The sequence below is a fragment of the Phocoena sinus genome, chromosome 3 (assembly GCF_008692025.1).
Source record: "Phocoena sinus isolate mPhoSin1 chromosome 3, mPhoSin1.pri, whole genome shotgun sequence".
NCBI lineage: Eukaryota > Metazoa > Chordata > Mammalia > Artiodactyla > Phocoenidae > Phocoena > Phocoena sinus.
The window spans coordinates 53,956,418-53,981,980 of record NC_045765.1 but is presented as its reverse complement, the minus strand read 5'-3'; the positions used below and the strand labels follow the sequence as shown (position 1 = coordinate 53,981,980).

Below are 25,563 nucleotides of genomic sequence, written 5' to 3'. Positions count from 1 at the left end.
ATTCTAAGAATATTTTACTGGCTTTTAGACATAAGAAAAAGAATAATGTATTATGTAATGTGATTTTTTTTTTTTTTTTGCGGTACGCGGGGCTCTCACTGTTGTGGCCTCTCCCGTTGCGGAGCACAGGCTCTGGACGCGCAGGCTCAGCGGCCATGGCTCACGGGCCCAGCGGCTCCGCGGCATGTAGGATCTTCCCGGCCCTGGGCACGAACCCGTGTCCCCTGCATCGGCAGGTGGACTCTCAACCACTGCGCCACCAGGGAAGCCCTGTAATGTGATTTTAACACAATGTTATTTCAAGTAATAAATGGCATTGTAGGAGACTTTGAAAATAAGCTTTGAAATTGACTCAAAGTTCTATTCTGAACATGCTGAATATGAGGGCTAACATGTCTGGAAATCCATTATGACATACAGACGTTATAATTATTTCAAATACTCTTTATTCCTAAGCTAGTAGGAAAAAAGTAAAGCATCCTTCAGGGTCATATTTTTAACCATGCAGTAGGAAAACTGTCACTTAAAGTTTCTGTCTTGGGGAGGAACCTTTAGTACTTAGTATACATAAATATTAAAATATGGTTAATTTGGAAAAATGAATAACAGATCTTGACGAAGGCTTGTATGTCATGGTAGGTAACTACTAGTCTCTGCCATAAAAATGTCACTTGCCTTTAAAAACAGAACACAAGGCTCTTTGGATCAATGACTGGGCAGACTGGAAAATGCTGTTCCAGTTTTCTTAAATGAGGCAGGACTTTTGCAACCGTAACAGATTATATAATATAATAGGCTTAAGGATAAAATTCTTCCTCATCTTCGTGTCTTGTCTTTAAAGAAGAGTTATTAAAATATCTTGGATTTGCTTCAGTATAATAAGGGAATGAAATAAAGAGTAAACAAAGATGACCTTGTGTTGATCATAGTTGTAGTTGGGTGATGGGTATATGAAGGTTCAATAATCTCCCTACTTTTGTATAAGTTTGAAATTTTACACAATAAATTTCTTGAAAAACTAAGTATGCAGGCATCTGCCGTATATGCTGTTAAAACTGGAGTTTGGGGCAATTACATAACTATGCATATATATAATTACATAACTATATATATATGTATATGTATATGCGTGTGTATATGCATACACATTCTGGAGAGAAATTGTATTCAAGACGAAAATGTCAGACTGCGGTTTCACATGAGGCCTCAGGGCGCCGCTGTCGGCCAGTGCAGGGCAAGCGCTGACGCTCGGGATTCCTCAGCCTCCAGTCTGGGATTTCCTGCGCAGCCACCAACACAGAGAGAGGGAAACCTGCTCACGCACTCAGGCTCCTGGCCGGGCAGGCTCTGCCCAGCACAAACGGATTCCCAGCTCCGCCTGTCCTGGGCCGAAAGCTCTTCCAGTGACGCCGTGGATTGCATTTTCTTTGGCTTTCCGGAAAGACTGGGACCCAGCGAGAACTAGAGCGCGCAATGGGAGGAAGCTGTACGCAGAGACGTCCGGCCGGCCGGCGGCAGGTACTGTTTCCCTTCCTGCTGCCTTTGTTCTACCCCGCGCTCTGCGAGCAGATCCGCTACTCCATTCCCGAGGAGCTGGCCAAGGGCTCTGTGGTAGGGAATCTCGCCAAGGATCTAGGGCTCAGTGTCCTGGATGTGTCGGCTCGAAAGCTGCGAGTTAGTGCGGAGAAGCTGCTTTTCAACGTAGACGCGGAGAGTGGGGACTTACTTGTGAAGGACCGAATAGACCGTGAGCAGATATGTAAAGAGAGAAGAAGATGTGAATTGCAGTTGGAGGCCGTGGTGGAAAATCCTTTAAATATTTTTCATATCATTGTTGTTGTTGAGGATATTAATGACCATGCTCCTCAATTCGATAAAAAGGAAATACATTTAGAAATTTTTGAATCTGTATCTTCAGGTACACGAATATCCCTTGACCCTGCCACTGACCCTGATATAAACACGAACTCAGTTAAAGATTATCAGATAAGTCCTAACCCTTATTTCTCATTAATGGTTCGAGTTAATTCCGATGGTAGCAAGTACCCAGAGTTATCTTTGGAGAAACCCCTAGACCGGGAAAAGCAGCGGTCCCATAGCTTGATATTGACTGCCTTGGATGGAGGGGGCCCGCCACGAAGTGCCACCGCTCAGATAGAAATCTCTGTCAAGGACACCAATGATAATCCCCCGGTGTTCAGCAAAGACGAATATAGAATCAGCATTAGTGAAAATCTACCCCCTGGGTCCTCCGTGTTGCTGGTGACAGCCACTGACCAGGATGAGGGGGCCCATGCTGAAATACACTACTACTTCAGGAGCACTGCTCAGAGTACAAGGCACATGTTCTCACTGGATGAGAAAACAGGCATGATTAAGAATAACCAGTCACTGGATTTTGAGGATATAGAAAGATACACCATGGAAGTGGAAGCAAAGGACGGAGGTGGTCTCTCTACCCAATGTAAAGTAATCATAGATATCCTAGATGAAAACGACAACAGTCCAGAAATAATCATCACTTCTCTCTCTGATGAGATTTTGGAGGGTTCTCTTCCAGGAATGGTTGTTGCCCTCTTCAAAACACGGGACCGGGATTCCGGAGGAAATGGAGAAGTCACCTGTCATATAGGAAGAGATGTTCCTTTCAAGATTTATTCTTCTTCTAATAATTACTACAAGCTGGTGACAGATGGGGCCCTAGACCGAGAGCAGACTCTGGAATACAGCGTCACCATCACAGCCACTGACAGGGGAAAGCCCCCCCTCTCCAGCAGCACTACCATCACTCTGCACATCACGGACATCAACGACAACGCTCCGGTTTTCCACCAAGCCTTCTACGTGGTCCACGTAGCAGAAAACAACCCACCCGGCACCTCCATCGCCCAAGTTAGCGCTTCAGATCCAGACCTGGGGCCCAACGGCCACATCTCCTACTCCATCCTGGCCAGCGACCTGGAGCCGCGCGCGCTGTCGTCCTACGTGTCCGTGAGCGCACAGAGCGGCGTGGTGTTCGCGCAGCGCGCCTTCGACCACGAGCAGCTGCGCGCCTTCGAGCTGACGCTGCAGGCCCGCGACCACGGCTCGCCCGCGCTCAGCGCGAACGTGAGCCTGCGCGTGCTGGTGGGCGACCGCAACGACAACGCGCCCAGGGTGCTGTACCCGGCGCCGGGGCCCGACGGCTCGGCGCTCTTCGACATGGTGCCGCGCGCCGCGCAGCCCGGCTACCTGGTCACCAAGGTGGTGGCGGTGGACGCCGACTCTGGACACAACGCCTGGCTGTCCTACCACGTGCTGCAGGCCAGCGAGCCCGGACTCTTCAGCGTGGGGCTGCGCACGGGCGAGGTGCGCACTGCGCGGGCCCTGGGCGACAGGGACGCGGCCCGCCAGCGCCTGCTGGTTGTTGTGCGCGACGGGGGACAGCCGCCCCTCTCGGCCACCGCCACGCTGCTCCTGGTTTTCGCGGACAGCCTGCAGGAGGCGCTGCCGGACCTCAGTGACCACTCTGAGCCCACTGACCCCCAAGCTGAGCTGCAGTTTTACCTGGTGGTGGCCTTGGCCTTGATCTCGGTGCTCTTCCTCCTGGCAGTGATTCTGGCGGTCGCCCTACACCTTCGACGCTCCTCCAGCCCCGCTGCCTGGGGCTGCTTTCAGCCTGGTGTCTGTGTCAAGTCTGGCCCCGTGGTTCCCCCCAACTACAGTGAAGGAACTTTACCTTATTCCTACAATCTGTGCGTTGCCCATACTGGAAAGACAGAGTTTAATTTCCTAAGATGTAGTGATCCTTTGCATTCCACTCAAGACATAGTTTGTGGTGATTCTCCTGGGGCCTTAATTCCACTTCAGAGTGGGAATGATTTGACTTCACATCCTGAGACCCTAACACCGGTGAGTTTCATTTTTTTTTCTTCTGTAACATTCTACTAGTTTTTTCATATTTGGGGCATACTCTTTCACTCTTACATCTAGAGTCATATTTAGAAAATACATAACTAATCACTGTCTTGTCTTCTCAATGTTCAGTTTTTGCTGAGTACATTTTCAAGACTTTTGTGGTTCATAAATTGCTCTATAATTCAGAAAGAATGTCACCAAATTGGAGATATCTTGTCAAGCTTAGATTAGCAAAACAGAGGCTGTGGTCTTGGCTTCTTACCAAATAAATAAATAAATAAATTTAAATGAATAAATAATAACCTATTCAAATCTGCTGAGATTTAAGTTGAAATTTCCATACCCTACTTATGTCTTTTTTAAAGTTTAATAATATTAGCTACTCATTAAATATCCCAGCAGGTGCTCATTTCAAAGAAACATGTAGTGCAAATGATCTTGTATGTGCATTTGGGTATCTTCATTTATTTTAACAATTTTTAAAACTGTAAGCACTTGAGGGGGCATGGTGAGCGGCTCCATGAATTCCTGAAATTGCATGTAAAGTTACAGATGTATGCATTTTTCTTGGTAGAGGAGTCAACACTTTGATTCCATTGCCAGGTTTCCTATGGGCCCAAAATCTTAATACTAACTACCCTAGAGGAATTTTTCTCTTCAAGTTTTGGTCCTTCTGGCTTTCCTTTTACTTTTCTTGGTGCTCAAATTGTACTCTTTCCCAACCCTTTTTTCTCTACATTGCAAGATAAGGAATTTTCAAGAAAGCCAATGAAATGCTATTGTGTTCTGTGCTCAATCTCTGTCTCTGACTGTCTGATATACAATCTTTGAAGACAAAAGGTAAAATCTTTGAAGAGTTCTATACTTGGGGGCATAGGGACATAAACGTTTCTGAACAACCTGTTCTCTCTGCATGAAAGAAGTCAACCTCCAAACTCCTCATCTTTGAGGAAAGAACTATTACTGGGTTGGTGGGGATGTACAACTGAAGATGTGTACGCCACTTTATTTTGGGCTTCCATACAAAATGCAAAGAAGAGATTATTTATATAGGCATCAACGCCCTGGTGAAAACAGGTCATTTGACATAAATACGTATTTTTCACAAACCTACATCACTATTTCTAACTCTGTTTTTTAAAATTGTAGCACTTGTATTTCTCTTCCCACTGCAATACAGACATGTTCCTTTTAGTTTGTGATTACCAGCTCAACTCATTTAAATAGGTCAAGTTAACTTCTAATAATATTTGCCTGTAATAAAAAAAAATATTTTTAAAAAAATTCATTGAGGCTCAGTAAAACTATTTTAGAAAAACTTGAAAACTTTTTACACAATCTTAATGCTAAACATAATTAATTAGTTGATTGATCAATCTAAAATTTTAAAATTCTAAGTGAAATTTTAAGGGGTATATCTCATAGTCTCTGTATAAGTGTCTACTAAACACAGCTGGACCATTTAAATCAGAATTTCAAATAAAATTGTAAGAATTTTCTGAATATAGCTAGAAGCTCATAGGAAAGAAAGTAAGCATTACTTACCTTTTAAAATGGATATATTTCTATTGGAAAAATTAGTGTTGCCAATATATATTCAATCAACTATTATCATTTAATACTTTGAGGTACTTTTATTCCACCGAGTAAGAAAACTACAAATAGTAGTTGATTTAAGCATGTCAGTTGAGGAACCAAAGAAGTAATGTAAAATAAAATAAAATATACAACAAAAAATAGAGTAGCGTTTGTTTTCTATTGCATACACAGTGGGTGCAGTAACTTCTGAGGACTCTGAGCGCCGCTGTTCACCCATTAGGAGAGAACCGCAGCCAGCGCTCAATCCGGATTCTCAGGACTCCCAACTACACAAAGCTCCACAGTTCCTGCAAACAGGCTCCAGGGATGCAGCGAAACTCACTCCAGAATTTAAGGTGCGCAGGCTGCAGAGACTCCCTGCTGCCAGAGAAAGAAAAAGGACCCAGCCAAAACACACAGCGTGCCCAGTGAGGACTTAGCGAGAATTCCGTCACCAGACAACAATGGCCGCTCAAAGGAATAGCTCCGACCGCAGCGCGCTGGTCCAGCTCTGCCTTTTCCTCTGTATGCCGTGGCAGGCCGAAGCTCGGCAGATCCGCTACTCCGTTCCCGAGGAGTTAGCGAAAGGCTCTTTTGTGGGCAGCATCTCCAAAGACCTGGAGCTGGAGCCCCGGGAGCTGACGGAGCGCGGAGTCCGCATCGTCTCCAGAGGTAGGACGCAGCTCTTTGCTCTGAATCCGCGAAGCGGCAGCTTGGTCACCGCGGGCAGGATAGACCGGGAGGAGCTCTGCGCTCAGAGCGCGCGGTGTCTGGTGAGTTTTAATATTCTTGTGGAAGATAGGGTGAAACTTTTCGGAGTAGAAATAGAAGTAACTGATATCAACGATAATGCACCAAAATTCCAAGCAGAAAATCTAGACGTAAAAATTAATGAAAACGTCGCTCCAGGAACGCGTTTTCCTCTCCCGGAAGCTGTTGATCCGGATGTGGGCGTGAACTCCCTACAGAGCTACCAACTCAGCTCCAATAAGCACTTCTCCCTAGCAGTTCAAAGCCGTGTCAATGGCGTTAAGTACCCAGAGCTTGTGCTAGAGCACGCCCTGGATCGCGAGGAAGAGGCAATGCACCATCTGGTCCTAACTGCCGTCGACGGGGGTGACCCTCTCCGATCTGGCACTGTCCTCATCAGTGTGACTGTTTTCGATGCAAATGACAATGCTCCGGTCTTCAGTTTGTCCGAATACCGAGTGAGTGTTCCCGAGAACTTGCCTGTGGGCGCACAGCTGTTGACAGTCACCGCCACTGACAGGGATGAAGGTGCCAATGGAGAAGTGACATATTCATTCCGAAAATTACCTGACACACAACTGTTGAAATTCCAACTAAACAAAAATACGGGGGAAATAAAACTATCAGAAAATCTAGATTATGAAGAAACAGGTTTCTATGAAATAGAAATACAAGCTGAAGATGGAGGGGCATATCTTGCAACTTCTAAAGTGTTGATTACAGTAGAAGATGTAAATGACAACAGTCCAGAGGTGACGATCACATCTCTGTTTAGTCCCCTGATGGAAGATTCACCTCTGGGGACTGTTATAGCTCTTTTAAACGTGCATGATCTGGACTCCGGGCAGAATGGGCAGGTCACCTGTTCTATATTGGGGAATCTACCATTTAAGTTAGAAAAATCCATTGACAGTTATTATAGATTGGTGACACACAAAGTCCTTGACAGGGAACAGGTATCTTCTTACAATATCACAGTAAGAGCCACAGATGGAGGAAGTCCACCCCTATCCACGGAAATTCACTTCACCCTGCAAGTGGCAGATATCAATGACAACCCACCCACCTTCTCTCACATCTCCTACTTTACCTATATCCCAGAGAACAACCCCAGAGGTGCCTCTGTCTTCTCAATGACTGCACTGGACCCAGACAGTGAAGAAAATGCTCGCGTTATTTACTCCCTGGCTGAAGACACTATCCAAGGGGCACCTCTATCCTCCTACGTCTCCATCAATTCTGACACAGGAGTACTGTATGCACTGCGATCCTTCGACTTTGAGCAGTTTCATGACCTGCAGATGCAGGTGACAGCCACTGACAGCGGGGACCCGCCGCTCAGCAGCAACGTGTCACTGAACATATTCGTGCTGGACCAGAATGACAACACACCTGAGATTCTGTACCCCGCCCTCCCCACCGATGGTTCCACTGGCGTGGAGCTGGCACCCCGCTCTGCAGAGCCTGGCTACCTGGTGACCAAGGTGGTGGCTGTGGACAGAGACTCAGGTCAGAATGCCTGGCTGTCCTACCGCCTGCTCAAGGCCAGCGATCCAGGTCTCTTCGCGGTGGGGCTGCACACGGGCGAGGTGCGCACAGCGAGGGCCCTGCTGGACAGAGACGCGCTCAAGCAGAGCCTGGTGGTGGCGGTCCAGGACCATGGCCAGCCCCCTCTCTCTGCCACCGTCACGCTCACCGTAGCTGTGGCTGATAGCATCCCGGATGTCCTGGCTGATCTGGGCAGCTTGGACGTCCCGCACGCCTCCGATGCTTCAGGCCTCACGTTGTATCTGGTGGTGGCGGTGGCCGCGGTTTCCTGTGTCTTCCTCGCCTTTGTCATTGTGCTGCTGGCGCTCAAGCTGAGGCTCTGGCACACGTCGCGTGTGCTCCGGGCTTCTGGAGGCGGATTGGCAGGCTTACCAGCCTCTCACTTTGTGGGCGTGGACGGGGTGCGGACTTTCCTGCAGACTTATTCCCACGAGGTCTCGCTCACCTCGGACTCGCGGAAGAGTCACGTGATCTTCCCGCAGCCCAGTTATGCAGACGCTCTCATCAGCCAGGAGAGCTGTGAGAAAAAGGATCCTCAGTCTTTGTTAGATGATTCGAAGTTTCCTATGGCAGATACCCCTTTGGTGCCAGTGAGTTCTATTTTTGTTCCTTTTCTATCCTTTAAAAATTATGGTTGGTTTTACTTTTAGGTTTGCAGCATGTTGGTGGAAACTTAATTTTTTCACTTTTCCCTCCATTTCAATGACATTTGCTTCTTGCTGAAACATTGAAGAGTAGAACTTGATGGTTATTAAGGCTGATTTGTTTTTACTTTCTGGTAACTATTCACCTAATCCCATGAAGGTTTATTGTAATAGGCTGTTATGAGTAGCTTCACGGAGTCTTGTATTTTATAGTTTTGTTACTGACAGTTCCTAAGAGAGGACTTTCATACAGAAGTGTCTTGTCAATTTGTGTGCTCTCCCGGTGGCTACATGTTGAAATCCTAGCCCCTTAGACAACCTTACCTCTTGCTTTGAAGGCAGGTCTGGTAAGAATAGGTAAATGTCAGAAACAAGTGCATTAGCCTCACTGGAAATCCTACCCATTTTCAATAATATTCTATTAACAATTCATAACAATACAATGTGTGCTTAAATTTTTTCAAGTGTAATCATACCTGGCAACACTGCAGCGTCCATTTTGCCTGTGATTCCAATTTCATACTGTCATGTGGGAGACATACCATTTATTTATTTATTTTGGCTAAGTTGGGTCTTCGTTGCTTTGCGCAGGCTTTTCTCTAGTTGTGGCGAGCGGGGGCTACTCTTCGTTGTGGTGTGCGGGCTTCTCATTGCGATGGCTTCTCTTGTTGCAGAGCACAGGCTCTAGGCGCATGGGCTTCAGTAGTGTGGCTCACTGGCTCTAGAGCGCAGGCTCAGTAGTTGTGGTGCACTGGGCTTAGTTGCTCCGTGGCATGTGGGATCTTCCCGGACCAGGGATCGAACCGTGTTCTCTGCATTGGCAGGCAGATTCTTAACCACTGCACCACCAGGGAAGTCCCAGAAGACATACCATTTGAATTTTACTTTCCTTGCTCAATAGGGATTCCAGAGAGCCTGTAGAAACAAATTTGGGGTTCCGTTCTCTCTGTACTTTTTGTTAAATTTTCCAGTTTCTAGGGATGAAAAAAAAAATATATATATATATATAATTTGGGGAGATAGAGTGGTACATGTTCCCAAGTACAGGGGCAAACGTGTGCCAAAAGCATTTCAGTGACTCTTTATATAGAGAAAGAAATGTCCACCTGAAACTCTGCAAACTCTGAAATTTAAAGTCAAAATAAACTTAAAGTCAAGAAAGAGATGTCATTTCTGTATGAGATCGGAATACAAGCAGAGAAGTGCATAGAATTATAAACAGATGGTCAGTGGAGTTACTGATGAGCCCATTTAGTTAACTGAAGTTAGTGATGTATTTGGTTTGATCTCTTATAATTTATTACTAATATTCTTCTAAACTAATATGGTAGCGTAAAGTCAAATCATGTCCTAATGTGTTTCAAAATATTTATGAAACCGTGACTTTTTTCATGTCATTCAACTTTTGTTCAAGGATATGTCTGTGGAAGGAGAGCATAGTTATTATCTTTAGAGTCATAGTTATTAACTTTTATTTTTTAACTTTTAAATTATTGAAACTGTTATTTAAAATTTCTGACCATGAGAGTCAAAATTAGTATGCATCTATTTCAAATAATTCTATTATTTTGAAAAACACAGGTTAAAAAAAACTACTCTTTTGGCATGGTAACTATTGTAAGCAAATGTCTTTAAATATAATTATTTAAAAGCAATATAGGACACCTTAGATGATTGTAATGAATATGACAGTGTTTGTATTCTGTTTCCTAAATATGGGGGGATGGATTAATACTTTTCTAGCCAAATATAAGCCTATATTGAAGACTAAAAAAAAAAAAGGTTTTTGCTTATCTTTAGTACTTTCTTTTGTGGATAATTAGTCTTAAAAGCAGCAACAGTGATTGCCTCTGGATGGAAGAACTGGATAGCAGTAGGCAATGGAATAGGAGACCTACTTTTCACTCTACATTCTTTTGTGCCTTTTAGATTTTGAAAGAAATATTTCGACCTATTCAAAATATATGTAAAATTTTAACATATAAAATATATAATAGTTTTGACCACGTGAAAAAAAATGTTTCATGATGAAAACGGAGTCACCGAGGAATAAGATTCAAGTATTTTAGCGGCGGTCATCCTGCGTTTAAAGAAAAAGACTTCCTTAAATAGAGCAGAGAAAAACTAAGCTGCCGTTCCACACGAAGCCTCTGGGCGCCGCTGTCGGCCAGTGCAGGGCAAGCCTAGTAGACGCCCGGGATTCCTCAGTCTGTAGCCAGGGATTTCCAGAGCAGCCACCAACACAGAGAGAAGGAAACCCGCTTACACGCTGGGGCTCCTGGCCGCGCAGACTCTCCCCAGCACAAACGGATTTCCAGCCCCAAGCCTGGGGGCTCCGCCTGTCCTGAGCCAAATGCGTTACCAGTGCGCCAGTGTACACTTTCTCCAACTATAAACCCTGGGACCCAGCGAGAACTAGAGCGCGCAATGGGAGGGAGCTGCACGCAGAGACGTCCGGCCGGCCGGCGGCAGGTACTGTTTCCCTTCCTGCTGCCTTTGTTCTACCCCGTGCTCTGCGAGCAGATCCGCTACTCCATTCCCGAGGAGCTGGCCAAGGGCTCTGTGGTAGGGAATCTCGCTAAGGATCTGGGGCTCAGTGTCCTGGATGTGTCGGCTCGAAAGCTGCGAGTTAGTGCGGAGAAGCTGCTTTTCAACGTAGACGCGGAGAGTGGGGACTTACTTGTGAAGGACCGAATAGACCGTGAGCAGATATGTAAAGAGAGAAGAAGATGTGAATTGCAGTTGGAGGCCGTGGTGGAAAATCCTTTAAATATTTTTCATATCATTGTTGTTGTTGAGGATATTAATGACCATGCTCCTCAATTCCATAAGGATGAAATAAACATAGAAATCAGTGAATCTGTCAGTCTAGGGACGGGAACAATTCTTGAGTCTGCAAAAGATCCTGATATTAATATGAATTCACTGAGCAAATACCAACTAAGTCCTAATGAGTATTTCTCGTTAGTGGTGAAAGACAATCCTGAGGGTGGCAAATATCCAGAATTGGTATTGAAGAAGACCCTGGACCGAGAAACGCAGAGCGCTCACCACTTGGTGCTGACAGCCTTAGACAGCGGGGATCCGCCGCGAAGCGGCACCGTTCAGATCCGAATCCTGGTGGTGGATGCCAACGATAATGCCCCTGTGTTCAGCCAAGATGTGTACAAGGTCAGCCTTCGGGAAGATGTGCCCCCAGGTACCTTCGTGCTGAGGGTGAGCGCTACTGATCAAGATGAAGGCGTCAATGCAGAGATCACCTACTCATTCCTTGGTGTGGCTGATACAGCCCGGCACGTGTTCTCTCTGGATTCAACTACAGGAAACATTATAACTCATCAACCCCTGGATTATGAAGATGTGAAAAGATATGCCATGGATGTAGAAGCAAAGGACCGAGGATCCCTCTCTACACAGTGTAAAGTAATTATAGAAGTTTTAGATGAAAATGACAACAGCCCAGAAATAATTATCACTTCTCTCTCTGATCAGATTTTGGAGGATTCCCGGCCAGGAATGGTTGTAGGTCTCTTCAAAACACGGGACCAGGATTCCAAGGAAAATGGAGAAGTCACATGTAATTTAAGTAGAGACATTCCATTTAAAATTCATTCTTCTTCTAATAATTACTACAAGTTAGTAACAGATGGGGCCCTGGACAGGGAACAGACTCCGGAATACAACGTCACTATCACAGCCACTGACAGGGGCAAGCCCCCGCTCTCCTCCAGCGCTACCATTACCCTACGCATCACCGACGTCAACGACAACGCTCCTGTTTTCCACCAGGCCTCCTACGTAGTCCATTTGGCCGAGAACAACCTGCCTGGAACCTCCATAGCGCAAGTCAGCGCCTCCGACCCCGACCTGGGGCCCAACGGCCACGTCTCCTATTCCATCCTGGCCAGCGACCTGGAGCCGCGCGCGCTGTCGTCCTACGTGTCCGTGAGCGCACAGAGCGGCGTGGTGTTCGCGCAGCGCGCCTTCGACCACGAGCAGCTGCGCGCCTTCGAGCTGACGCTGCAGGCCCGCGACCACGGCTCGCCCGCGCTCAGCGCCAACGTGAGCCTGCGCGTGCTGGTGGGCGACCGCAACGACAACGCGCCCAGGGTGCTGTACCCGGCGCTGGGGCCCGACGGCTCGGCGCTCTTCGACATGGTGCCGCGCGCCGCGCAGCCAGGCTACCTGGTCACCAAGGTGGTGGCGGTGGACGCCGACTCTGGACACAACGCCTGGCTGTCCTACCACGTGCTGCAGGCCAGCGAGCCCGGACTCTTCAGCGTGGGGCTGCGCACGGGCGAGGTGCGCACTGCGCGGGCCCTGGGCGACAGGGACGCGGCCCGCCAGCGCCTGCTGGTTGCTGTGCGCGATGGGGGACAGCCGCCCCTCTCGGCCACCGCCACGCTGCTCCTGGTTTTCGCGGACAGCCTGCAAGAGGCGCTGCCGGACCTCAGTGACCACTCTGAGCCCACTGACCCCCAAGCTGAGCTGCAGTTTTACCTGGTGGTGGCCTTGGCCTTGATCTCGGTGCTCTTCCTCCTCGTGGTGATTCTAGCCATTGCCCTGCGCCTTCGATGCTCTTCCAGACCCAGCGCTGGTGGGGGCTGTTTTGGGTCTGTTCTCTGCTCCAAGTCTGGTCCTGAGATTCCTCCGAACTACAGTGATGGAACATTGCCCTATGCCGATAATTTATGTGTGCCTGGGAATCAAACTAATCCAGAATTTAATTTTCTCACATCTGTTGAACATTGTCCTGCCACACAAGATATTCTCAGCAAAGATAGCTCTTCAGTGCTATTGGCTAGTGTTTTAACTCTTAGTGTTGAAGCAGATAAGAACACTTTTAAACAGGTAAGTATTTAAAATAATGCTTTTTATATTCCAATATGCCAATATATTCTAATATAGCACTGTTATTTCGAGTTTCTAGATTCCCTCTCTTGATGAAGTTCCTAAAATCTAATTCAAACCTATGGGTATTACTATTAAGACTAAAGTTTACAATGCTGCATTCCCTCTACCACTCACGTGCATTTTAAGGTAAAATATATAGAGCACTCTCAGGTCAGTTTTTCATGAAATAGAACACCTTTTAATTAAGGATATGGAATACAGTTATATATTTATATTGTGGTATTTTAAATGACAACCCTAATGCCATCCAAATTTTCTCAAACATTTTATCTTTATTTTACTCAATAAACATTGGTAAGAATTATAGTCATAATCCTAACTGTTGATTTTGTTGGAACCGTGCTAGTTACACAACCACAAATGCTGTTCCCTTCGGTCAGTAAAAATCAGGAGGAACCAAATCTAACCTGCAAGTTTTCAGTTCCAGTAGTATTTGAATTTTTTTAATTAGCAAGCCTTTTAAATAATCACTCTTTTCATAAGTGCTCTTGGTAAACCTTTAACATCCCATTACATAATACTTTATTGTCTGCAATTTTAAGCTTTACAAATACTTGTGATTCTCAAAGAGGTAAGTGTGATAACTTCAGGACAAGCAACATTAGTTGAGCTTTTCTTTCTCGTTGCAATAATAAGATTGGGCTCTAGGCGCCGCTGTTCACCAATTAGGGAAACGGGAAGCTGCGAGCTAGAGTCCCTCCCTCCCCTACCTCTACAACACAAAGCAGAGTGAAGTGGATACTCACAGATCGTGATGCTGGAAACTTAAAAGTACTTCTCTTCGCTCTCTAATATATTTTGGATGTACTTGGCGAGTGACTGTGTAGATGCATAAGCTGCATCTTAGAACCAAACAGCTCAAGAAACCGCGGAATATAGGCTCAGCCACTGCCATGGCGAATCGGCAACTGCTCCTGGACCGCAGCGGGCTGGTCCTACTGTATATTTTCCTGGGGACGCTGCGGGAGTCTGGGGCTGGGCAGATCCGATACTCGGTGCTGGAAGAGACAGACAAAGGCTTCTTCGTGGGCAATATTTCCAAGGACCTGGGGCTGGAGCCCAGGGAGCTGGCGGAGCGCGGAGTCCGCATCGTCTCCAGAGGAAAGACTCAGCTTTTCGCTCTGAATCCGCGAAGTGGCAGCTTGATCACTGCTGATAGGATAGACCGGGAGGAGCTCTGTGAGGCGGTTTCCTCCTGTTTTTTAAACCTGGAGATACTTGTGGAAGATACCCTTAAGATTTACGGAGTGGAGGTGGAAATAATGGATATTAATGATAACGCCCCCAGCTTCCGGGAGGAGGAAATAGAGATAACAGTCAGTGAGCATGCAACTCCGGGATCGCGATTTCCTCTTCCTAATGCTAGGGATCCAGATGTGGGAATGAACTCCCTCCAGCGCTACCAGCTCAACCCTAATAATTACTTTTCTTTGCAAGTGCGAGGCACAACGGATGGGGCCAAGAATCCTGAGCTAGTGCTGGAGGGGAGCCTAGACCGGGAAAAAGAGGCTGCTCACCACCTCCTCCTCACAGCCTTAGATGGAGGAGATCCCATCCGCCAGGGCACTGTTTCCATCCGCGTGGTGGTTCTCGATGTAAATGACCATATCCCAAAGTTTACACAGTCTGTATATGGAGTGAGTGTTCCTGAGAACCTCAGCTCCGGAACTCGGGTGCTTATGGTAAACGCAACTGATCCAGATGAGGGAATCAATGGGGAAGTGGTATATTCATTCCTGAATATGGAAAGCAAAGCTTCTGAGATATTCCAGTTGGATTCTCAATCTGGAGAAGTCTTAATACAAGGTTCTCTGGATTTTGAGAAATACAGATTCTATGAGATGGAAATTCAAGGCCAAGATGGTGGAGGTCTCTCCACCACTGCTAAGATGTTGGTCACAGTTGTGGATGTGAATGATAATGCTCCAGAAATAACTATCACATCTTCTACGAATTCAGTGCTGGAAAACTCTCCTCCAGGTACTGTGATTGCTCTTCTAAATGTGCAAGATCAAGACTCCGGAGAAAATGGTCAAGTCTCCTGTTTCATTCCTAACAATATGCCTTTTAAATTAGAAAAGACTTACGGAAATTATTACAAGTTGGTAACAAACAGAGCACTGGACAGGGAGCAGGTACAGAGCTATAATATAACATTGACAGCCACAGATCGGGGAAGTCCACCCTTGTCTACAGAAACTCATATTTCACTGAATGTAGCAGATGACAACGATAACCCGCCCACTTTTGCTCACTCCTCTTACTCTGCCTACATTCCTGAAAACAATCCTAGAGGGGCCTCCTTCTTCTCGGTGACTGCACTCGACAGGGACAGCAAAGAGAATGCCGGGGTCACTTATTCTCTGGCAGAGGATACCCTCCAGGGAGCACCTCTATCCTCCTACATCTCCATAAACTCAGACACCGGCATTCTGTATGCGCTGCGCTCTTTCGACTATGAGCAATTCCATGAACTGCAGTTGTGGGTGACAGCACATGACAGCGGGGACCCGCCGCTCAGCAGCAACGTGTCACTGAGCATATTCGTGCTGGACCAGAACGACAATGCACCCGAGATCCTGTACCCTGCTGTCCCCACAGATGGCTCCATGGGCGTGGAGCTGGCACCCCGCTCCGCAGAGCCCGGCTACCTGGTGACCAAGGTGGTGGCTGTGGACAGAGACTCAGGCCAGAACGCCTGGCTGTCCTACCGCCTGCTCAAGGCCAGCGATCCAGGTCTCTTCACGGTGGGGCTGCACACGGGCGAGGTGCGCACAGCGAGGGCCCTGCTGGACAGAGACGCACTCAAGCAGAGCCTGGTGGTGGCGGTCCAGGACCATGGCCAGCCCCCTCTCTCTGCCACCGTTTCGCTCACCGTGGCCGTGGCTGACAGCATCCCCGACGTCCTCGCTGAACTAGGCAGCCTTGAGTCTCCCGCCAGCCCTGATGACTCAGGCCTCACTCTCTACCTGGTGGTGGCGGTGGCCGCGGTCTCCTGTGTCTTCCTCGCCTTTGTCATTGTGCTGCTGGCGCTCAGGCTGAGGCGCTGGCACACGTCGCGCCTGCTCCAGGCTTCAGAAGGCGGGTTAGCGGGTGTGCCCGCCTCTCAGTTTGTGGGCGTGGACGGGGTGCGGGCTTTCCTGCAGGCCTATTCCCACGAGGCCTGGCTCACCGCTGACTCGAGGGGGAGTCACGTGATCTTCCCGCAGCCCAACTACGCGGACACGCTCCTCAGCCAGGAGAGCTGTGAGAAAAGCGAGCCTCTTTTGATAGCTGAAGATTCAGCTACCGGTTTAGGCAAATGTGATCCTACCAGTAATCAGGTGAGATTTATTTCCTGCCTCCCAATTGTTGATATCTCTGCACAGGTCTTTTAAGTTACTTTTTTCCGAGCCCGTTATAAAAACTGTTTGGGGTGGGGCATGTGTTCTTATATATTTAAAGCGAAACGTGAGTTTCTGTAATTTACCTTTCATCAATTTTCAGAAAGGTTTTGTGAAAGGCTTTTTTTTTGGTTTTGTCAGCTTCTTTTGTTTCTTTGTTTTAATTCAAAGGTCCAGTTCAGTTATCATGGCTTGCTTTGTTGTAAGTTGAATTTTAGTAATATTTTTCTATCACCAGTGTCTGACTATCAATGTAAACTGGTTATGATTCAAATTAATGATTCATAAACATCAATTCGACTTCATATTGCCTCCACTGATCTATAATTATATTCTACCATTATTTGTTTTACTTCTAATGTTCATATTTGAGCCTGTTGATTCAATAGCCTACTTACTCTAGCTCTTTTTCTATAATACATATACACACACATTCACACATATACACTTTTACACACATACGCTTCTCTCTGAGCACAAAACAATTCTGTTTTGATTTTTGGTGGCTGGTAATACATTTAGATCCTGTTGATTATTTCAATTTTGTCTCATTTATTTACCCCACCAAAACAAGACCTACTGACTGCCTTTTAGATATGAGGGTCTCTTGGGAGTGGAAATATAGAGCACACTTTTTCGTCTTAAGTTCTAGACATCTTTTCTACTTCTACAGTGAAGTCATTAGATTGTTCTGAAGAAATAGTTGAATTGTAGAACTGGTGTTCTTTCCTTTTATTCTTTTACTTGTACTTTAGTGTCTGTGTATTGTTGAAGGTTTTTTTTTTGTTTTTTGAGGAACACGGGCCTCTCACTGCTGTAGCCTCTCCTGTTGCAGGTTTTTTTTTTTAATGTAGTAAATTCTCCTACAGAAATAGCTTTTAATTTTGATCCAGTCCTTCTCAAAAAGTTATTTTCAAATCTGCTGGACATGCTTCCATTTTTCAGATTTATTTGTATGGAACAGTTTGTGAATATAAGAGGTGGAGTGGATACTTAGAATCCATGAGACTGACTGAGCTGGTATTCCTCTGGATATCTTTGTTTGTTTTCACTATGCTTAGGAGTCTTGGATTCCCTTTTTTCATTTCCTTTGTAAACTCATTTTTTAAAATTTTATTGTAGTCGATTTACCATGTTGTATTAATTTCTGCTGCACAGAAAAGTGATTCTGTTATACATATATATTCTTTTTCATATTTTTTTCTGTTATGGTTTATCACAGGATGTTGAATATAGTTCCCTGTGCTATACAGTAGGGCCTTGTTGTTTATCTATCCATCCATATAATAGTTTGCATCTGCTAATCCCAAAATACCAATCCTTCCCTCCTCCACCCCTTCTTCCCCTTTGCGACCACAAGTCTATTCTCTAAATCTGTGTGTAAACTCCTTTTAAAAATTGAAGTATAGTTGATTTACAATGTTGTGTTAGTTTCATGTAAACTCATTTTTTAAGTATAAGTATACTCGATTCTTATATTCAGAACCAATTTGTTATTGAAGCCCTGATAGTTACCTAATAATGTGTTATCTGCAGCAATGTTTAGGAAAGTCAAGGGGGGGAAGGAAACTTATCTGGGGTATTGATCTCAGGAATCATCTCCACAGTCAGTTCAGCTCAGCACTCTCACACCACTTCTAGATATTTGGTGCAAATTACTTGCATGTTCGTGTTCCCTTTCAAGATATCCCTTCTCATTTCAGAATTGACCTTACTATAGTTAACTAAAAATTGAGTATCTAATGTTTGGACAAAAAGAATTTCAACTGTAGGAAAGGGAAGTCCTGCAACAGATGCCTAAATTTGTCTTGAAATCAAGAAAAATGTTAGTGTTTTGAGCATCTAGGGATAGAATTTATGCTTATGGGATTCCAAACTGAGAAAAAAGATTTAAGGCCTTTTACTTGAACTGAAATTAGATGAATAAAAAGAATATGAAGTGTTTGCTGGAAGAGGGAGGTTGTTTCATACTTTTTTTTAACATAGTCTGAACTTGTTAGGAGTTGGCAACCAAGCTCTTAGAGAACAAAAAGGAAATGTTGGTTTTGACACTTGAGATTAAGAAGGTTGTTTTGATTAGCGGTAGTGATAAAGTTCTGTTGAGAGGCAACGTATGGTACAGTTAAATAAAAGGATAAAAATAAAACCCTCCCATTTCATGTCATTAAATTCCTATAGTAACCTAGGGTATGCTTTTATATTCTCTTTATGATGAAAGTGTAAAATACTTCGTAATCCTTTTCATAAATCTCTTTTATAAGGAACAAGAAGAATTTATGGTATTGGCTATCCTTATCCTGAGTAAAACCTATACAGCTTTGATCTCTCCTCCAGTTTCCTCTGATGAAAGGAGGAGGAAAATCATACACATATCAGATTGAAGATAATACTGGGTGTCATTTCATGGCTATCAAAATTTCCTCATACCACATGGTGGGGCTCTTTTTCCACGTGGTCTTTGTTCTAAATCTGGAGAGGAGACTTTGCCTTGTTCTTCCAATATGTGCCTTGCCTCTAATGAGAAAATGACAAACTTTTCTCATTACTAGGTTAATGGCTCTTCTATAGGATCCCGTCTCTATGGAACCCTCTTTGGTAGTAAACACTGGAAAACAGACCTATCCAAAACTCCTAAACTGCCTCACTCCCTATGTACATCAGTTCAACATATCTGTTGGAATATCAAATCCCATTATTTACAAGGCTTCTGACTGCAGTTTTCTAAATAGACTCCGAGGGCCGCTGTTGGCCAATGCGCTGCAAGAGCTAGCGTCCAGTATCTGCCCCAGTGATTTCTTGTCTAGTCACAGAAGCAAGTCGGAAAGGAGAGTAGCCTGGACTCAGGCTCTCTACTTGGCAAACCTGATTCCAGAATACAGATTGGGATGTGTTCAAACTGGGAGCATCGAGTTTTCTATGTAGTCGATGTAGGTATTTTAAACGAAATTTATAAATCATCTTTTCTTAACGTTGGAGCCTGCAGCAATGCACAGAAGGATGGGAAATAAGGGGAAGCGGAGGAGCGGTACCCAGCGGGGGCAAAGTAATCTTCCCTTTCTTGATGCCTTTGTTATGCGGGGCACTCTCCGAACAGATCCGCTATTCTATTCCAGAAGAAATGGACAGAGGCTTTGTGGTGTGGAATCTCGCTGAGGACCTGGGGCTGCCTGTACGGGATTTATTGACCCGCAACCTCAGAGTTAGTGCAGAGAAACAGTACTTTACTGTAAACATGGAGAATGGGAAAGTACTTGTGAGTGACAGAATAGATTGGGAGTCACCCTGCCCCCAAAACCCTCTGTGTGTCGTGCCTTTAGAAATTGTAGCAGAGAATCCTCTAAATGTTTCTCACGTAAATGTGATGATAGAAGATATAAATGACAATCCACCTCATTTTCCCCAAAATAGCATTGTTTTACAAATCAATGAACTTGCAATTCCAGGAACTCGGTTTGGCCTGGAATCAACTATAGATGCAGATATAGGGCTTAACTCTCTGCAGAGGCACCAACTCACCTATAGGGAGCATTTCTCTCTGATGGTTGAGGGTAAGACTGAAGGTAAGAATTCCCCAGAATTAGTGTTGGAGAAGCCCTTGAACCAGGGACAACAGAGCTCTCACCTCCTGGTCCTGACAGCAGTGGACGGGGGTGATCCGGTCTGAACTGGCAAACTCAAATCAGGATCAAGGTCACTGATGCCAACGATAACCCCCCAGTGTTCAGTCAGGATGTGTACAAAGTTAGCCTGCGTGAGAACTCGCCCCCGGGCACCTTGGTGCTAAAGGTGAAGGCCACTGACCAGGATGAAGGCATCAGTGCAGAGATCACCTGCTCCTTCAAAACACTATGAGATATTGCAAATATGTTTGTGCTAGATCATCAAAGAGGAGAAATTAAATCCAAAGGCCCTATAGACTTTGAAAGCAGTAGCAGTTATACTATAAGCATAGAGGCCAGGACGGTGGAAGCATAGCCACCGAGTGTAAAATTATACTGAAATTTTTAGATGAGAACGACAGTGGCCCAGAGGTGGTTTTCCCTTCGGTGTCTAGTTCCATAACCAAGGTTGCAGAACCAGGAACTGTGATTGCTTTGTCCGAAACACATGACAAAGATTCGGGAGAAAACGGGGAGGTCACATGTCTCATAAAAGAGAGAGCTCCTTTTAGAATTGAATCTTCCGCCAATAATTACTACAAGCTTGTGGCAGATGGGGCCCTGGACCGGGAGCAGACCCTAGAGTACACAGTCACCATCGCAGACACCCAGAGGGGCAAGCAGCTACTCTCCTCCAGCGCAAGTGTCACTCTACACATCAGCGACGTTAATGACAGCACTCCGGTTTTCCACCAGGCCTCCTACGTGATCCACGTGGCCGAGAACAACCTGCCTGGAGCCTCCATAGCGCAAGTCAGCGCCTCCGACCCCGACCTGGGGCCCAACGGCCACGTCTCCTACTCCATCGTGGCCAGCGACCTGGAGCCGCGCGCGCTGTCGTCCTACGTGTCCGTGAGCGCACAGAGCGGCGTGGTGTTCGCGCAGCGCGCCTTCGACCACGAGCAGCTGCGCGCCTTCGAGCTGACGCTGCAGGCCCGCGACCACGGCTCGCCCGCGCTCAGCACCAACGTGAGCCTGCGCGTGCTGGTGGGCGACCGCAACGACAACGCGCCCAGGGTGCTGTACCCGGCGCTGGGGCCCGACGGCTCGGCGCTCTTCGACATGGTGCCGCGCGCTGCGCAGCCCGGCTACCTGGTCACCAAGGTGGTGGCGGTGGACGCCGACTCTGGACACAACGCCTGGCTGTCCTACCACGTGCTGCAGGCCAGCGAGCCCGGACTCTTCAGCGTGGGGCTGCACACGGGCGAGGTGCGCACTGCGCGGGCCCTGGGCGACAGGGACGCGGCCCGCCAGCGCCTGCTGGTTGCTGTGCGCGACGGGGGACAGCCGCCCCTCTCGGCCACCGCCACGCTGCTCCTGGTTTTCGCGGACAGCCTGCAGGAGGCGCTGCCGGACTTCAGTGACCACTCTGAGCCCACCGACCCACAGGCTGAGCTGCAGTTTTACCTGGTGGTGACCTTGGCCTTGATCTCGGGGCTCTTCCTCCTCGTGGTGATTCTGGCCATTGCTCTGCGCCTGCGATGCTCCTCTAGCCTGGCCACCTGGTGCTGCTTTCAGCCTGATCTCTGTTCTAAGACTGGTCCAGGGGTTTCTCCGAACTACAACAAGGGAACCTTGCCTTATTCCTACAATCTGTTACGTTGCCGATTCTCAGAAAACAAGGTTCAGTTTTCTCACCATGACCCCAGAAATGGTGCCCCCGCAAGATCTTTCTAATGAAGCTCTTTTAGTAGTAAGTGTCACTGAGGAGGATAACAAGTTAAACTCTAGCTCTGTTGCTTCCATTTACGTGAGTTTCAATGAATGCCTTTCATCTGCATATGGGTTTGGTTTATTTTTTAAACCAATATTTAGGAAAGAAAATCTTAAACAGATTATATCTACTATCACTTCAGTTTTGTTTGCCCTCTCTGTCTTTTCTGTCCCTTTCTCAGTGGGTCAGTAACTCCATTATTTATTTATTTATTTTTTAGTAACTCCATTATTAACCCTCAAGTATTTTAAATATTTTGACAATTTCATGAGTTATTCTTTATCCACAAACAAAATCTCTCTTACTGTGAGAAGTGGGTATTATGATGCCGCTGCCATTCAAATATTTTAATGGAAGCACAATATTTTTTTCCTGTGGGCGTTTCTCTTATTCAGAACATCAATATCTTGGCATATAAGGCTTTTCTTAAGGCTTTTCTTTAGGTACAATTTGCTAGGGATTCTTTGAGTGCCATTGAATAGATCAGTTTTGTGCCCTACCTTTTCTCAGAGCTACCTGTAGATTTCATCCCAGTGTTAAAGATATTATTTTATGGTATACCTGCCAAACATGTTTATCCTCAGAATCTAAATATTTACACACATGAAAGCACAACAGTGAGGATTTTTTCCCTGTATTCTGATGGGCTTCCAATGTATTACCAGTGAATCTCAGTAACTGGAATTAGGTTTGTTTCCCAGAAAAAGGTAAGCTTATAATATTCTTTGGGTTCTAATTTTCCTAAACAATCTCTCTCTCTTTTTTTTTTAAATTGAAGTATAGCTGAGCTACAATGTTGTGTTAGTTTCTGGTGTATATCAAAGTCATTCATATACTATATATATATATATATATTCTTTTTCATATTCTTTTCCATCATGGCTTATTACAGGGTATTGATCCTAAATATTCTTTTTTTTATTCTTTTTTAATTTTTATTTTTTTACATCTTTATTGGAGTATAATTGCTTTACAATGGTGTGTTAGTTTATGCTTTGTAACAAAGTAAATCAGTTATACATATACATATGTTCCCATATCTCTTCCCTCTTGCATCTCCCTCCCTCCCACCCTTCCTATCCCACCCCTCCAGGTGGTCACAAAGCACCGAGCTGATCTCCCTATGCTATGGGGTTGCTTCCCACTAGCTATCTACCTTATGTTTGGTAGTGTATATATGTCCATGCCTCTCTCTCGCTTTGTCACAGCTTACCCTTCCCCCTCCCCATATCCTCAAGTCCATTCTCTAGTAGGTCTGTGTCTTTATATCCTGTCTTACCCCTAGGTTCTTCATGACATTTTTTTCTTAAATTCCATATATATGTGTTAGCATACGGTATTTGTCTTTCTCTTTCTGACTTACTTCGCTCTGTATGACAGACTCTAGGTCTATCCACCTCATTACAAATAGCTCAATTTCGTTTCTTTTTATGGCTGAGTAATATTCCATTGTATATATGTGCCACATTTTCTTTATCCATTCATCTGATGATGGACACTTAGGTTGTTTCCATCTCCAGGCTACTGTAAATAGAGCTGCAATGAACATTTTGGTACATGACTCTTTTTGAATTACGGTTTTCTCAGGGTATATGCCCAGTAGTGGGATTGCTGGGTCATACGGTAGTTCTATTTGTAGTTTTTTAAGGCACCTCCATACTGTTCTCCACAGTGACTGTATCAATTTACATTCTCACCAACAGTGCAAGAGTGTTCCCTTTTCTCCACACCCTCTCCAGCATTTATTGTTTCTAGATTTTTTGATGATGGCCATTCTGACTGGTGTGAGATGATATCTCATTGTAGTTTTGATTTGCATTTCTCTAATGATTAATGATGTTGAGCATTCTTTCATGTGTTTGTTGGCAGTCTGTATATCTTTTTTTTTTTTTTTTGTGGTACGCGGGCCTCTCACTGCTGTGGCCTCTCCCGTTGCGGAGCACAGGCTCCGGACCCACAGGCTCAGTGGCCATGGCTCACGGGCCCAGCCACTCCGCGGCACGTGGGATCTTCCCAGACCGGGGCACGAACCCGTGTCCCCTGCATCAGCAGGCGGACTCTCAACCACTGCGCCACCAGGGAAGCCCCAGTCTGTATATCTTCTTTGGAGAACTGTCTATTTAGGTCTTCTGCCCATTTTTGGATTGGGTTGTTTGTTTTTTTGTTATTGAGTTGCATGAGCTGCTTATAAATTTTGGACATTAATCCTTTGTCAGTTGCTTCATTTGCAAATATTTGCTCCCATTCTGACGGTTGTCTTTTGGTCTTGTTTATGGTTTCCTTTGCTGTGTAAAAGCTTTGAAGTTTCATTAGGTCCCATTTGTTTATTTTTGTTTTTATTTCCATTACTCTAGGAGGTGGGTCAAAAAGGATCTTGCTGTGATTTATGTCATAGAGTGTTCTTCCTATGTTTTCCTCTAAGAGTTTGATAGTTTCTGGCCTTACATTTAGGTCTTTAATCCATTTTGAGCTTATTTTTGTGTATGGTGTTAGGGAGTGATCTAATCTCATACTTCTGCATGTACCTGTCCATTTTTCCCAGCACCACTTATTGAAGAGGCTGTCCTTTCTCCACTGTATATTCCTGCCTCCTTTATCAAAGATAACTAAATATTCTTTTGAAATATATTAGTAGAGTACTACCCTTATTTCAAGCAAATGCCAGTTGGAATGCTTCCATTTTGTTCTAAAAATGTTACTGTGTCTTCTTCACTTGATTTCCTGCGAGGTGTGATTCTGGTAATGTGTACAATCAAGTTTCTTATTTTTAGGTTTCCATATTATTGTGAAAATTTGATTTTAAAATGTTAAATGTCAACCACATGTTAAAGTAGTTCTTCCATTTAGGCAAATTTAAGAATCTACCAAAAAATTCTGCCACAGATTTTAGCTGGGTGAGAATTTTTAAATTATTCTATTGTATAATTTCTCAAAACATGAAACTCCTAAGGAGATTCCCATAGTAGGTGTGTATGTGTGGTGGGGGTGATATCAAAGCAGGTGCACTAAAATATACAGTTAAATTTACTGTGTATAGAAACTTCAGATTCATGTAAAAGCTCATTGGAAAAATCAGAATACGCTTACAGGTACAGAAAATAATGTCAAGAAAGTGACTCTGTATGAAAACTCCAGGGAAATAAAAAGAAGCTCACTGAAATTCCAAGTAAAATGAATACTGTAGTTTTGGTTGGCTCCACTTCCATCCCTATTTGGAGAACAGTAGGTGGAGCTATTTAAGGTCTGAAAACCAAAATCCTTTCCCGGAGATCAAGATTGTGCAGTAATTGGTTAGGACTCTGAGCGCCGCTGTTCACCAATCAGGGAGAGAAAAGCAGAGAGAGGTCCTGCTAGCTGGGCACTCGCGTTGAAGCACAAAGCACGGATAGAAACTAGCCATCTCCGGGACTGTGAGGAAACTGATTGGAAGAGCTCGGGTCCCCCAGCTGTCGGATTTTAAGGACGGATGAGCTGAT

The 25,563-nt window shown here is 45.3% G+C and overlaps 2 protein-coding genes across 17 annotated transcripts in view; both read left to right on the top strand.

The window, feature by feature from the left end:
• The window catches only part of LOC116751273 (protocadherin gamma-C4), a 176,498-nt gene that overhangs the window by 73,690 nt on the left and 77,245 nt on the right, over positions 1 to 25,563 (top strand). The window contains exons 1-2 of one of the 16 annotated variants that reach the window (XM_032626957.1): positions 14,026 to 14,551; positions 18,119 to 18,122. The exons of 11 other annotated variants lie outside the window; for them this stretch is intronic. In XM_032626957.1, the coding sequence (XP_032482848.1) occupies positions 14,159 to 14,551; positions 18,119 to 18,122 (397 nt within the window). In that variant the 5' untranslated portion in view covers positions 14,026 to 14,158. Of the gene's footprint in view, positions 1 to 1,150; positions 3,892 to 5,690; positions 8,364 to 10,467; positions 13,269 to 14,025; positions 16,655 to 18,118; positions 18,123 to 25,563 lie in introns of those variants that run through there. 4 more of the 16 variants (XM_032626973.1, XM_032626964.1, XM_032626963.1 and 1 more) reach the window with 4 other exon arrangements.
• LOC116750509 (protocadherin gamma-B5-like) lies at positions 19,295 to 22,609 on the top strand. Its single transcript, XM_032625242.1, is given in 6 exon segments — positions 19,295 to 19,309; positions 19,698 to 20,370; positions 20,373 to 20,663; positions 20,666 to 21,972; positions 21,974 to 22,027; positions 22,598 to 22,609. Coding segments are annotated over 6 exon segments (2,352 nt in total).